The sequence below is a fragment of the Papaver somniferum genome, chromosome 5 (assembly GCF_003573695.1).
Source record: "Papaver somniferum cultivar HN1 chromosome 5, ASM357369v1, whole genome shotgun sequence".
Lineage (NCBI taxonomy): Eukaryota > Viridiplantae > Streptophyta > Magnoliopsida > Ranunculales > Papaveraceae > Papaver > Papaver somniferum.
This window is the reverse complement of record NC_039362.1, coordinates 138,882,958-138,896,533: the sequence shown is the minus strand read 5'-3', so window position 1 is coordinate 138,896,533 and position 13,576 is coordinate 138,882,958. Positions and strand designations below refer to the sequence as shown.

The following is a 13,576-nucleotide window of genomic DNA, read 5'->3' as shown; positions in this document are numbered from 1 at the left end:
GATGTTGTATCGCCAATCAAAAGAGTTAACCTTTGCTTAATGAATTTTTATACAGTAAGTAACTTGAAACTCATCCCATCGAAGTCCAAATTTTCTTTGGCATGGTTTTTTTCCTGTAAGTTTATTTTAAATCACCATGCTCTTGGTCCTCCAACTCATGAATACAAGAAAAAGAAGAGAAATCCAATATTTTAAATTAACGTGCATCACGTGGGACTAAACATAATAGCCTCTATTAAAATGAAGTTTGAGCGATATCACCATAGTATAGCTCAGCACCACACAGAAAATGTCTTATTTATCTTCAGAATCCCCTCCTCATGTAGTCATACTTCCTTTCATGGCAAAAGGTCATACAATCCCACTACTGCACTTAACTCGTATCCTCTTCCTACGTTGCAGTGATATCGCCATTACCATCTTCACAACTCATGTTAATTCTCCATTCATTCAATATCGCCATTACCATCTTCACAACTCATGCTAATTCTCCATTCATTCGTCAGTTTTTATCTGACATTAAAGCTTCAGTTATCGATCTCACATTCCCACAAAAGATTCATCCCTAGATCCCTGAAGGCGTTGATAGTGTTGAAAAGTTGCCATCTCAATATCTCTTAGTCGCATTTGCTAAAGCGACCAAATTTCTTCAGCCAGAATTTGATGAAATTCTTGAGACTCCACGTCCGAATGTCAGTTGTGTGATATCTGATGGATTCTTACCATGAAGTCTTGAATATGCTTCAAAATTATGAGTTCCAAGATTAGTGTTTGATGGGGTTAGTAGTTATGCCATGAAACTTTACAAAACCATTAGTGAACACGATTTTCCTACTAGTTCTGACGATGACGTTTTTCGAAGTTGTTCCATATTTCCCTGACCTGAAGCTTACAAAGAATGTATTGGGAATATATGTTTTAAAGATACTATTGATTTCCAAAATTTAGTGTCTCATTTAAATGTTTTTAATGTGACAATTATTCTCTCTCTTATATAATGAATTTATTTTGTGTTAATGTCAAAAACCGTTTTTGTTGAATGGGCTAGTGATGCTCATTAACATGTTAATAATGTATTTCATTTAATCCAATATTTATTCTTGGATATTAAAAATAAAATTAGAATTTCATTAGTATTAAGAGTGGTTGAAAACTTTTCTCTTGTGTGAGAGCTTTTTCTTTTTACATCTTTTGAGTTTTAAAGAAAAATGAATTTGTGTGAGAAAGAAAACAAGTGTGTGATCATCCTTGATTTTTCTAAAAGTGTTTCTGAGCAGGAATGAAGTGTAGAAGTTTCATCCTGGGGACGACGCGACAATGAAGAATTGCTTGCACAATCTTGGGCAGATCCGCGAAACGTCTTAAAGAAAGCGACCTAGTCCGCGACTCAGCCATAACAATATTTTGTTTGTTTTTTGTGATTATTTTGCAGGCATAATTCAACAATTGTTCCAACAGAATGATTTTGAACCCGAATTTGCACACCCTGAGCCTGGTGAACATACGGATTTCTATACAGAGGAATTCATTGCAACAAATTACAGTCACAATATCATTATGAATAGTTTTTATTAACTCGAACCAGAATTCGTAGACTACTGGAATAGAAAAGCTTCTCCAAGAGATTGGTGCATTGGACCACTCTGCCTTGCATCTGAAAAGAAGGTCATGTCCAAACATAACAATGGACCCATGTGGTGGATTCAATGGCTTGACGAGATGTCAGAGATGGAAAAACCTGTCTTGTATGTTGCATTTGGGTCCTTAGAAGAAATCACAATCGATCAATACAGAGAAATAGCAATTGGATTGGAGAACTCTGGAGAACATTTCTTGTGGGTATTGCGCTTGCCTTCCTTCGACAATGATGAATTTATGGTTGAGTTTGAAGAGAGAGTGAAAGAAAGAGGACTATTAGTAAAGAATCAATGGGTTGCTCAAGTTGAAATACTAAGCCACAAGTGTGTACATGGGTTTATGAGTCATTGTGGTTGGAATTCAGTATTAATTAGAAAGTATATGCGAAGCAGTACCAATTTTGGGGTTTCCAATAACAGTTGATCAACATTTGAATGCAAGAATGGTCAAAGAGTATTTTAGAATTGGTGTTAAGGTTGTAACAAGAACTGGTTCCGTTCGTGGGTTTTTCGGTTCAGAATGCATTGAGAAGAAAGTGAAAGAACTGATGAATATAGAAGATGCGAAGTGTAAGGAAATGTTGAAGAATGTGAAGGAGCTCAGTGAAAAAATTAGAAATGCAATGGAAGTAGGAGGGTCTTCTTGGCGCACTCTAAATTTATTCATTGATGGGGTTATTTGTTGGTAAAAAGTTAAAAGATCATTCGTAAAAAATATTTGTAATTACAGTAGAACCTCTCTATATTAATACTCTTGGGCAACCACAAAATTATTAATATCGTGAAATAGAGATTACCCATTGAAAATGAAAAAATTTAAGGTCAATATATGTGCAATGTATGTGCAATTGTATTTAGATGATGTATGCATATTTTTATAGTTCCAATACACAGGTGCATGTATATATCTTGGAATTTGTAGTTCCAAGAAGCTTGACAAGTTGGAAATATTTTGGCTTCAACAAAGAGTTGTTCATGTTCATAAGATATTACAAATCCACAAGTTAAAAGATAGCCATAGTAATCCAAAAAAATTACTTCTTTTTCTCAGTCAACTATAGATAAGTACTCTGTTTAATCATAAATTTAATGTAACTAAATTTAGTGTTGATTATTACTATTTAGAGGTAAACTCTTTAATGCGTAATTGGAAAAAATCATTAATATTAAATTGGAGAGATTGTTACTATTTCCCATTGCCCAAGTTGAGACTACAAAAATTATTAATATATGGAGGTTCTACTGTAGTAAATTACATAATTTTACTGCATTGAGTAGTACGGTATCTACTTTTTTTTTTGGTAATTCAATTTTCATTAATGGAAATCAAGATTACATAGATCTCAAGTACATCAAATTGAAAAAGTAAAAAGAAACAACAAGCTAGTAGCGGTACATGATTGAAAATTCCAACAAGGAAAAGAGAAGGAATTCCTAATACTGACCTAATACAAGAATGTAAAAACCGATAGAATCAGAGAGAAAATGGTCTTCATAATATTCATGGACCATTTGATAAATCGTCTTCCTGATGAAATAATGCTCCAATAGTATAGGAGTAATCTGCAAATTTGTTGACCGGAGAATAAAGAGTAATCTGAACCCGGCGATGCACTTGAACAAACATATAATCAAGATCAAATAATCATTAAAATAAAAGAGAATCACCACTAAGGTGAAGATAAATATCACCATGAAGGTGAAGAAAATAAGCCTAATTAATAGGAAATAATCCTTTTATTCTAAAACTAAAACACAAAATAACTAAGATCCTTGCTCACATCTAGCCTGAAATGGACTAGATCCGAGTAAGAAGATGAAGTTGGGTTTTTTTTTTCTCTTGGAGAAGAGGAGAGAGAGGGGAGATGAGTACGGTATCTACTAATCTCATGGTATCATGCAGTGATCATTCCAATCACATCCCCGAAATGATTCCCATCAATGCCCCGGATGCCGCTTCCATCCCCAACCCCGCCCCGTCCCCCCACTTGGCTCCCTTGTCAGCCTTTTCCATTTCATCCAGAACCACACGAAGTGCGATAATAAATGCATAATCGACGTTCGGGTGGATAGTAACTGAGAATGTGTCCTTACCCAAAACTTCAGTCATTTCTTTGTGCATCTACGGTAGCAGAATAAATATGCAAACTATTATCACATCAACTTGCTACGATCTAATGAATTGAATATGAATGAGTGAATTATTATTATTACCTCGGCAATGACCGATCCTCCTCGATAGACGACATAAGATGATGTTTTCCCACTGTAGTTCCGTTCAACCTTGAAATCACAGACATCTTCATCTGTGTTGGATGCTAAGAACACATCCAAGTCAGCCTTGTATTGTAGTATAACCGTTGAGGTCTTGACACTAAACAAGAGATCTTCTGAGTCTTTGCTATCTCCTCTATATACTTTCCATCGACTGTGTAAACTAAATGTCTGAGAAAAATCACAAAAACAACTATTGAGAAAACAACTAACGATATCGAGATTCGGAAACAAGTGACAGACAGACCTTTTGTTTTAAAGTCACGAGAGGAACTCCGGCAGCATCGACAAGCATACAGCGACTGAGGCTGAGAAAATTACCTGTAACTTTGAAGATATTGTTTCCATTGGTATCAAAAACACCCAACTTATTACCTTGTGTTACATTTTTAACTTTCATGGCAGTGTAGAGATTTACTTGATCTGGCGTGCAAAAATGTGGTGAGATTACAATGATAGAAGAAGAATTGTTTGGTTGTTGTTGATTCATTCTGAACGCATAAACAAAATGATCTAGTCTAATGAATTGGACTGATACTCAAATGTTATCTTTATAGCTAGATTCATTCTTAAAGCCATCAATATGGGGGACCAAGTGCGCGACTTTGAAAAATAGTCTTGACTTCCATCTTATGTACCCCTTAGCAAATAGTGAGTGGTATTTGTAAATCACCTAAACTATTATGCTAAGCTGAGTAAAAATATGAACCTCATAAAAATGATTTTTAAAAAGGACTTCCCATCCAGAAGACAAGTTTATGAATTTCAACTTTGGCGGAAAGAACGAGTGAAAGAGATGAGAAATGATATCTGGAGCTGAAAACCTAAATTGAGAACTCAAGCATTGGATTCATATTGAGGCAAGTTTTCTTACTTGAGATTTAGAAACAATTTGTACCTGCAATTGAATTGAAAATCCTACAACATATGAAAATGAAATCCAGCTTAAGTTGATTTATATTAGCTTAATTTGTTGATCTACTTGGTGATTTTTTATGTATTGATTGCTAATATTGATGATGCCTACAACCTGCTTTAGATTTTACCTTTTTGGGGTCAATGGGATGAATCACCATTCAATCCCGCAGGTTGATGCTTTTCTAGGGTTGTTATTAGATAACCGAGAAAGAGTTATGAAATGTACTCATCTAATTGTTGACTAAATTAGATTGGGTGTCATGGATTCACTTTTACCTGTAAGGAATCAGTGAGTGTTGCGTGGTCCTGCGTTTCATTCTACTTGGATTGGGTTGGTAACATGAACGGTCATAATAATACTTGGATTGGGTTGGTAACATGAACGGTCATAATAATACTTGTTGGATTTGCTGTGTTGGATTTGCTGTGTTAGTGATGGATAATAGCGACTTTGCGTATGTCTGTTTAGCTCGAATGATAATTTGGTTGAAAAGTAGATGCTCCTAACTGTAGGTTTAGTAGGCACTCCTTGTTATAGGATATGTTTCACACTTGAGAAGGTTAGTGGAGTACCGGATGTGTTCCCTAATTGGTAACTCTATCGAGGTCTACAGGAATATGTTTCGTATATTTCTTCATTGTGACTGGAGTTTTAGGATATGTTTGTATGAGGTTTACATGCTAAGGCTTGATTAGGCGATCGCTTGAGGAGCGTAAAGGTTCTGGTTAAACTTCTAGGATTCAACTGACTCAACAATATAATTTATCTTCTTTTGAAATCTTGGTCAAGGGTTACTTTAAACCCAAGGGCGAGAGCTTAAGCATGCTACCCAAACAGCCAGAAAATTCATTGCTCAGACAAACAGCAGGAATTAATGAGGGGAGTTCACATCAATTACACATGGAATAATTTCCTTAAACTAGGAAGTGAAAGTATCTAATCATGACCTCTTCACTTTCCATGATTATTGCATCACCTATTGGCTTTGCTATGAAGTAATTGTTAGTTTGTTATTCAAAATAGTGTACATGTACTTATTTTGTTAACAACGTTAAACCAATTGTTTCACTATATTGCCATATTTTAGTTAATCAACTGTATCTAAATCCTCATTTATAATCTTATAATAGCAGCAAAGCAATTTTCTGGGAAAATCTGAAAATGGGAGATCTTTATGCATTAGACTTTGATGGGGTTATATGTGATAGCTGTGGAGAGAGCTCTCTATCTGCTGTGAAGGTCCCCACCCCCCTCTCCATCTGCATTTATTTTTGTAGAGAGTAATTGTACGTGCTAACTTTTTCATTCTTGATGTCACAATAGGCAGCTAAGGTAAGATGGCCCGGCCTATTTGATGGTGTTGATTCAGCTGTGGAGGAATGGATTGTGGATCAGATGCACATTGTAATCTCCCTCTCTCTCTCTCCCCTTTCGTTTCGTGGTCTCTCCTGGTTATCGTAACTCGCAACTGTGTAGTAGTTGTTTTCAAGCTGTCATTGGTAACACATTTGTTTCAAGACAGCAATATTGCTTTTGAGTAACCAGATTTCCAGGTTTCGTACATTTAACAAGCAAAGCAATAACAAATTATTGAACTGCTGATGTTTAAAGCTGTTAATACCTGAAATATAAAACTTTGAAGACCACAAATACTATTTGTAATGCAGGCGTTAAAAATTCCTAATATAGCTGACAGATGTGTTCTGCTGTGTGATAGGTTCGACCAGTCGTGGAAACAGGATACGAAAATTTACTGCTTGTGAGGCTGCTGTTGGAATCCCAGGTCCCCACAGTTAGAAAGTCCTCGGTATGTATAAATGTACCTATTTACACAAAATACCACATAGGTCCAATCCACCCTCTTTGGTATTCTTTTCGAAAATTCTTAAGTTCACTGTAAAAGTTAGATATGAAACTATGAATCGAAGCAAATTTTCACTAATTTTTGTGATCATTGTCTTAAGCTGTATTCAGTCATACTGTAGAATATTCCTGAGACAGATAATGATATTCTTCTTATAGTTGGGTATTTATACTTAGACCTCATCTGATGAATTAGGTTTAATGTGCAAGGTTTCAGTAGGACTCACAAGTGAAAGAATACTGGAGGACTGGTCCAACTTGAAGCCCATCATTATGAAGGAGTGGGATGAGAACAGAGATGATTTAGTAGAGCTTTTTGGGAAGGTTAGGGATGAATGGATAGACAGTGACTTGTCAAGCTGGATTGGTGCAAATAGGTAATTGTGTTTTAGTGCATAAGTCTTTTGATTCCCTCACCTAGTCTCTGCCATCTTTAAAAAGATTGTATCGAAGGCCATATCCTTTGGAAAAAAAGGAATGACGTGCATTAATCTCCGGGATAGATTATTTCCCTAAAAATTTGCTGCACGAAACTTTTCAATAAATACGGTAAAACTTCGATAAATTCTTAGCCTTGGGATCAAGAAAATTATTATTTCAGCGAAGTTATTAATTCTTAACTTACTCAAGCCTAGTTGGACCAGCAAATTTTATTATTTTAGCGAAGTAATTAATTTATCGAAGTTTCTACTGTAGTACTTCCTTATGCGCATTGAGCGCTGTTTAAGTATTAGACCCTCAAGCCTATACAACCAACTGGCACATTATGGCTGAGGGGATCCCTGTGAGCTGTTAATTAAGTTGAGGTTGGTTTTAACATTCTGAAGCTGCTGTTGCTGGAAGCTCAAGTGCCTACAACATAGTCTCAGTACAAATTTCATCCAAAATTTATCATGAATACACAATAATTGGCCTTTTAAAAATTTGCATCATGTGATTATTCACTGAAAGCTCATCATATATAGATAATCTAGCCTATTTCCTCAGGAAATAAAGAAGAAGAAGCTCAACATAGTTTAAAATGCGTTTTTTGTGATCTAATGCTTTTCGGAGATCATATGTAGGTTTTTCTTAGTTTATTTTATTCTGTATTTATGAAGTGAAAGGCCAGCAAGCATCTGAAATCATCATCCGTGCTTCTCTTACAGATTGTATCCAGGTGTATCAGAGGCTCTGAAATTTTCAAGTTCAAGGGTATACATTGTGACAACTAAACAGGTGACTTCGTTGTTCACAAACTTATCTCGACTAGTTCCAGAAAATCCTTTGCAACTATTCTTATATAATTGTAGAAACATGTTGGATGACATTCTTTAGGATCAAATTTCCGTATTTTTCTATTCCTTCAATGTCTAGTTGATGTTTTGATTGACCATATCCTTTTACCTGTTGTTTCAGGGTCGTTTTGCTGAGGTGTTACTGAAAGAGCTTGCTGGGGTGAACATTCCTTCTGACAGAATCTATGGTCTTGGAACTGGGTTCGTATATACAGTCAAAATCGATTTCCTCATTTTTATTAAATGAATTGTATTATGAAGAAAACTGTATTTATTTACTATAACATGAAGTTTTATGATTCCTGTACAGTCCCAAGGTGGAAGTGCTAAAGCAGCTCCAAAGGATGCCAGAACACCAGGGTCTAAAGCTCCAGTAAGATCCATAATAACTTGGTAGTAATAGGGAAACAAAACTTAGAAAAGTCGTCTTTAAGAGAGCTAACTAGTTGACATCATCCACACATGCACAATGAATGGACTTTGTGAGCTTTCATGTGCCTCTGGAAATAAAGTGAAACCCTCTTCTTTTTCTTGTCGTGCAGCTTTGTGGAAGATCGAATTGCGACTTTGAAAAATGTTATTAAAGAGCCAGAGTTGGATGCATGGAATTTGTATTTGGGTAGGTTTTTGCTTCTTATACTTGCGGTTCTCTGCACATCTATATTTCTCAATCCTTCTTAATACCTTGTATGCTTATTATTTCCCATTTTCCTTTCTCTGTGTAGTGGACTGGGGTTACAACACTGAGAGTGAGAGAGGGGAAGGAGCAAGCATTCCCAGAATTCAACTGCTACAGATCTCAGACTTTACGAAAAAGCTAAAATGATTACAACCTTCATGTGCTAAAATGGATATTGTTTTATATACAGAAAGCAGCATTTGGTTATAATATAATCATATTGTAATAATTCATGTCTTTGACTATTGAAATTTAATCATAATGTTTGTTGCTAGTAAAAGAGTTGAGTACCAAATTCAGTTCCTTGCACAGATAAATAGACTGAGCAGAACTCGTGGAGGACCATAACTGCAATAACCTGTGACTTAGGTGAAGATAATACCTCATAACTAATCTCAGAATTCCCCACTTGAGCATTCCATCTTTCAATTCTCCCTGATCTTTTTGAATTCTTCATTGCACGCTCAATTGGAACCTTTGTGAATACCTTAATCTTATGAGCCTGGAAGTATGTGCGAAGTTTGAAGGATGCATAAACCAACGCAAGAATTAATTTTTCAATCTTGGAATAGTTTTTCTCTGCAGAATTGAACGTTTTACTTATATAATATATAGGCTTTCTACTCCTTGATCCGAACATAACAAAACAACACTTAGCGCATACGGTGTTGATGCCAAATGTAGCAACAGATCCTCTCCTGGCTTTTCTTTCTGCATAATGGATAGATTCATCAAATAATTTTTTATATGATGCAGAGCTTTATCGCATTCCTCTGTCCATTCAAATTTCGTTCCTTTCTTTAATATATTGAAAAAGTGTTTGCACTTATCAGAAGAACGTGAAATAAATCTCCCCAGCGAAGCTATCAAACCATTTAATTTCCGAACATCTTTTATCGTCGCAGGAGATGGCAAATCTCGTACTTCTTTTACCTTTTCAGGATCAACTTCAATTCATTTCTTTGATACTATGTAACCCAAATTTCTTCCCGATGAAACTTCGAAGACACATTTTTCTGGGTTTACTTTTATATTGAATTTTCGCATCTGTTCGAATATTTCTTTCAAGTTATCTACATGATCCTATGCTTCTTTAATCTTTACTAGCATGTCATCCACATAGACTTCCAATGTTTTATGTATCCACTTCGCACACACTTTCTCTACCATTCTCTGATATGTCGCACCCGCAATTTTCAACCCAAACTGAATTTTCGTATAACAGTATACTCCTCTTGGTGCGAAAAATGAAGTATGTTCTTCGTATTCTTCAGCCAAAGAAATTTGATTATGACCTTTATATCCATCCAACAACGAGAGTCTGTCATTTCCTGATGCTGATTCTACCATCTGCGGGATGTCTGGCAAGGAAAACTGTCTTTCGGGCACGCTTTATTTAAGTCGCTGAAGTCTATACAAATCCTGATCCCCTTATTTTTCTTTGGCACCACGGCCATGTTTTCTATCCATTCTGGATATTTTTCCGGTCTTACAATCCCTGCCTCCAACATTTTTTGTAACTCTGTTTCTATTTGAGGATGATATGTTGTTGCGATCTTCCTTATTCTTTGCTTAAATGGATTTGCATTCTTTTTAATATCCAATTTGTGGCATGCAACAGTCGTATCTATTCATGGCATCTCCTCTATACTCCATGAGAAGATGTCACTATACTCTCGCGAGATATTTATTGTTCTTTCTTCTTCTTCTTTATCTATTTTGGTTCCTATTTTTAATATTTTTGGTTCTTCTTCTGTCCCAACATTTATTTATTTTGTTGGTTCTGCTGCGGTAAAATTCTCTCTTGGTTCTCCCATTGGTGTTGACTCCTTAATCTCTTGAATTGGTTCACCTTCCTTCTCTGGTATCTCGTTCGGTATTCCTTTTCCTTCCTTCGCTCTATCCATGTATATCCGAAATTCTTCTTCATTCTTTAACTCCTTCACTTTTCTCCAACGATCCTTTCGCTTATTTGCACGTCCTTCATAATTTCTTCTTACATCTACTTGATGACAGATCTTCGCACTCGTAACATCTCCTTTAATTTCTCATGTTCCACTTGGAATTGGGAATCTAATGCATTAATGCAGTGTTGACGCTACATCCTTTATCGCGTGCACCCATAGTCTCCCCAATAACATGTTATATGGTGATTCTATATCAACCACACATAGTGTTTGATAGACGCATTTATGTGTCTATTTTCATCTCTTTTGTGTATTTTGTTAGTATCCATTTTTGCTTATTGTGGTGTTTTTATGTTTGTTTAGGTGTTTTTGGAGAAATACCCCTTGTGTAGAAAGAGTTGCTCAATAAGTAATGTTTTACACCCCGGAGAAATGCACCCCATAAATGCACCGGAAACGTCCCAGAAATGTACCGGAGGATCCCAGAAAAATTATCATTTCCACCCCAAAATTACTATTTCCACCCAAATTACTATTCGCACCCCAGCACTCTGGATAAGGGGCACCTTCTTCTCAAATTCAAATAAACTTTTTGGCGGGAAAATTGGTTCATCAACTGGCAGAATTTCAATCGACAAAATGAAGGTGTTGTGGTGCGATTCAATGGCTCAAACTTGGTAGGAAGATGTGATATAGGTTAAGGAACACTTTTTGGGCTTTTGGTTCGATCAAATTTGGCCATAATTAGCTGGACAATTCACGGAAGCAAAACAGGGAAACACGGGTTGGACACGGGATTGGAGAAGATTTGAGCGTGTTCTTCTCATGCATGAGGGCTCTAGCAACGTTGTGGGTCGTGTTTAAACACTTCTAGAGTGACCAGGATGGAAATCTATGCGTACCAGAGCAAGAATGGAAAGAAAATATTCCCAAGAATATTTTTCTTTACTGCCGAGTTAAAGAGAATTATATGGAGTAATTGAGGGAGATTCAACGAGTTGTAGGTGTATAAATATGTTCCCTGGGAGTACTAGAGAGGCTGTCGAGAGTTTGGGGAGGTTTGGAGGCGAGCAGAGAGGCGCAGGAGGAGTTGCAGAGAAGTTACCTGCTGCTGCTGCTGCCATTAACACGCCTGAAGAACACGAAGAACGGACTCGCAGTAGCAGTCGTTCCTCAACAGTGAAATCGATTGTCGTTCGTGGGTCGTAGTTATTCAACAACAGCACCTCATCTCTGTCGTTGATTCTGGACGCCTTCTGTGGGTCGCAGAGTTCTGTTTTACATCAATTTCTTGTATTTCTCTTCATTGTAAAACACTTTTGAGCATCAATGAAATATTTTGAGAGAATTTTTACTATGATGAGTTAAACCCCAACACTGGGGCGACGGAGGAGGCCGAGCTTCATAAATGGGTAATTTTATTAATTCTTTTTAAGACTTTTGCATTAATTTAAAATTGAAATATGATTTGAATTAATTGGTTGTTATTTAATTTGATGATGTATGCTTGGCTTAGGTGTTTTGATACATCATGCTTAGGACTTACAATCAATATTTTGAAAATCTACTTTGGCAAAATAAGAGTCCATATAATTTATGTTTTGAGCGATTATTGTTGAGAATAAATCATTGAGCCCTATGTTATGAAAATTGGCCGAATCATTAGTCCCAGTACCTCTCTACCAATTTTTCTATATTTGTATATAATTTTTATAAATCTAAAAATCCTTCACCTTCACAAATCTTAGAGTTCGAACCTTTATTACTACAACCACCGAAAAATCTTTAATCAAATGGCGCCGCCGACGGGGATTTGTGCTTAGGTAGAATTTTCTTTAGGTTTATTATTATTATTATTATTTTTTTAGAATTGTTTGTTCCTTTTTACGTTTCTTTTTGTCTTTATTTTGCAGGTTCAAAGTGAAAACTAAGGACTTGGAGAGGAAAAACCTTAAAGCGAAAAGCGAAAAGAGAAGAAAAAAAGGACAATTTTAGGATTTAATTTTTAATTTTTTTTAGAGTGTGTGAGGAAAACTGTAATTTTTTTTATTTATTTTGGACTTTGGACTTTGAAAAATTGGACTTTATTTTTTTTTTTAACCCTACGGAAGGGTATTATTATAAAAAAAAAAAAATTATTATATAAACTGTGTGCAGGAAAGGACGACGATTACTATATCGTCTCGGCCCCTCGGGTTCGCACACGGCATAGGAGTCGTGGCCCGAGTCGACGACAACGGTTCATCGCCCGTCTGGTACGGGAGGTAAGTCCAATCGAAACACCCGCGAATCTCCTGCAAGCGGGTTACTGTCTGCCTTAAGGTGATAATTGTTTGAGGACGAACCAGACTGTCTTTATTTTCCTAGTAAAGGGCAAGGCCTGGCCTAAACAAGATAAGGGTTCGGATTTCATCACCGTTCTCTTCTTGCCCGCCTTAGGAAAACGAAACCGAACGCGAACCTAAGCTTTAAAATTTGGAATAGAACGAGACCGATAGGGTAACGAGCTTAATAGGAAACTCGTTCGAAAAATATTGGTTGCTCTTTAAGCAAACTCCAAAGTTCATGATGGTTTCTGTGAGTTGAATGCGTGACTGCGCCGCCTTGTGATAGCGGTGAGGCCTTGGGTATCAAAGCTCCACTGAGCTTCCCTCGCCTCAATTCAACTTACTTTGACTCGGATTGATTCCAGAGGGGTTTGCTCAAATTGCAACGAATTCCCTTTCGAAAGATAGAAGCTGGTCTAGAAACAATCTAAGTGGAGCCATCATGCTTTTTGTTTGCTAGAAATCTTTAGGTTTGTTTTGGTGGGGTCGAGTCGGCTTTGTTTGTGGTTGTGTAGAATTCCCTTGCAATTAAGAATGTCGAACTGGTATGATAGAAGCCAATACAATGAGTATCGACCTGAATTTGAATATGGACATCATCAGTTTTATGACCATGGTGGGAATAGTAGTTGGGAACGCCAACCTTTTCAAGGTTATGGTTCATACCATAGTGAGCCCAATTACTATCCACAC

At 36.5% G+C, this 13,576-nt stretch overlaps 3 protein-coding genes across 6 annotated transcripts; 2 read left to right on the top strand and 1 right to left on the bottom strand.

Moving 5' to 3' along the window:
- The first annotated feature begins 289 nt into the window (after nt 1–289).
- On the top strand, nt 290–2,061 carry LOC113279698 (UDP-glycosyltransferase 90A2-like). Its single transcript, XM_026528369.1, has 3 exons — nt 290–350; nt 1,433–1,495; nt 1,586–2,061. Exons 1-3 carry the CDS (start codon nt 290–292, stop codon nt 2,059–2,061), a joined length of 600 nt encoding a protein of 199 aa, XP_026384154.1.
- An 866-nt stretch (nt 2,062–2,927) lies between these two features.
- LOC113282899 (protein LURP-one-related 10-like) lies at nt 2,928–4,452 on the bottom strand. The gene is made up of 3 exons (XM_026532002.1): nt 4,159–4,452; nt 3,852–4,082; nt 2,928–3,759 (listed from the first exon to the last, which is right to left on the bottom strand). Exons 1-3 carry the CDS (start codon nt 4,399–4,401, stop codon nt 3,553–3,555), a joined length of 681 nt encoding a protein of 226 aa, XP_026387787.1. The 5' UTR covers nt 4,402–4,452; the 3' UTR covers nt 2,928–3,552.
- A 169-nt stretch (nt 4,453–4,621) lies between these two features.
- On the top strand, nt 4,622–8,944 carry LOC113282898. 4 transcript variants are annotated; one of them, XM_026531998.1, is made up of 10 exons: nt 4,622–4,771; nt 5,964–6,069; nt 6,154–6,234; nt 6,548–6,637; nt 6,904–7,070; nt 7,842–7,911; nt 8,092–8,171; nt 8,281–8,343; nt 8,513–8,589; nt 8,696–8,944. In XM_026531998.1, the coding sequence occupies exons 2-10, from the start codon at nt 5,992–5,994 to the stop codon at nt 8,794–8,796; spliced, it is 807 nt and encodes a 268-aa protein (XP_026387783.1). In that variant the 5' UTR covers nt 4,622–4,771; nt 5,964–5,991; the 3' UTR covers nt 8,797–8,944. The 4 variants fall into 4 exon arrangements, with proteins under 4 accessions (XP_026387783.1, XP_026387784.1, XP_026387785.1 ...); XM_026531999.1 differs by having other exon boundaries at nt 4,631–4,771; nt 5,961–6,069; XM_026532000.1 differs by lacking the exon at nt 4,622–4,771 and adding an exon at nt 5,365–5,389.
- The last annotated feature ends 4,632 nt before the right edge of the window (nt 8,945–13,576 follow it).

Coding starts and splice junctions, on each gene's coding strand:
- LOC113279698 (XM_026528369.1), top strand. CDS start 290: ATGTCTTATTTATCTTCAGAATCCCCTCCTCATGTAGTCATACTTCCT. Junction 351..1,432: donor ACTTCCTTTCATGGCAAAAG/GTCATACAATCC, acceptor ATTATTTTGCAG/GCATAATTCAACAATTGTTC. Junction 1,496..1,585: donor ATTTGCACACCCTGAGCCTG/GTGAACATACGG, acceptor AACTCGAACCAG/AATTCGTAGACTACTGGAAT.
- LOC113282899 (XM_026532002.1), bottom strand. CDS start 4,401: ATGAATCAACAACAACCAAACAATTCTTCTTCTATCATTGTAATCTCA. Junction 4,083..4,158: donor TCGTGACTTTAAAACAAAAG/GTCTGTCTGTCA, acceptor GATTTTTCTCAG/ACATTTAGTTTACACAGTCG. Junction 3,760..3,851: donor GAGGATCGGTCATTGCCGAG/GTAATAATAATA, acceptor CTGCTACCGTAG/ATGCACAAAGAAATGACTGA.
- LOC113282898 (XM_026531998.1), top strand. CDS start 5,992: ATGGGAGATCTTTATGCATTAGACTTTGATGGGGTTATATGTGATAGC. Junction 6,070..6,153: donor GCTCTCTATCTGCTGTGAAG/GTCCCCACCCCC, acceptor ATGTCACAATAG/GCAGCTAAGGTAAGATGGCC. Junction 8,172..8,280: donor ATCTATGGTCTTGGAACTGG/GTTCGTATATAC, acceptor ATTCCTGTACAG/TCCCAAGGTGGAAGTGCTAA.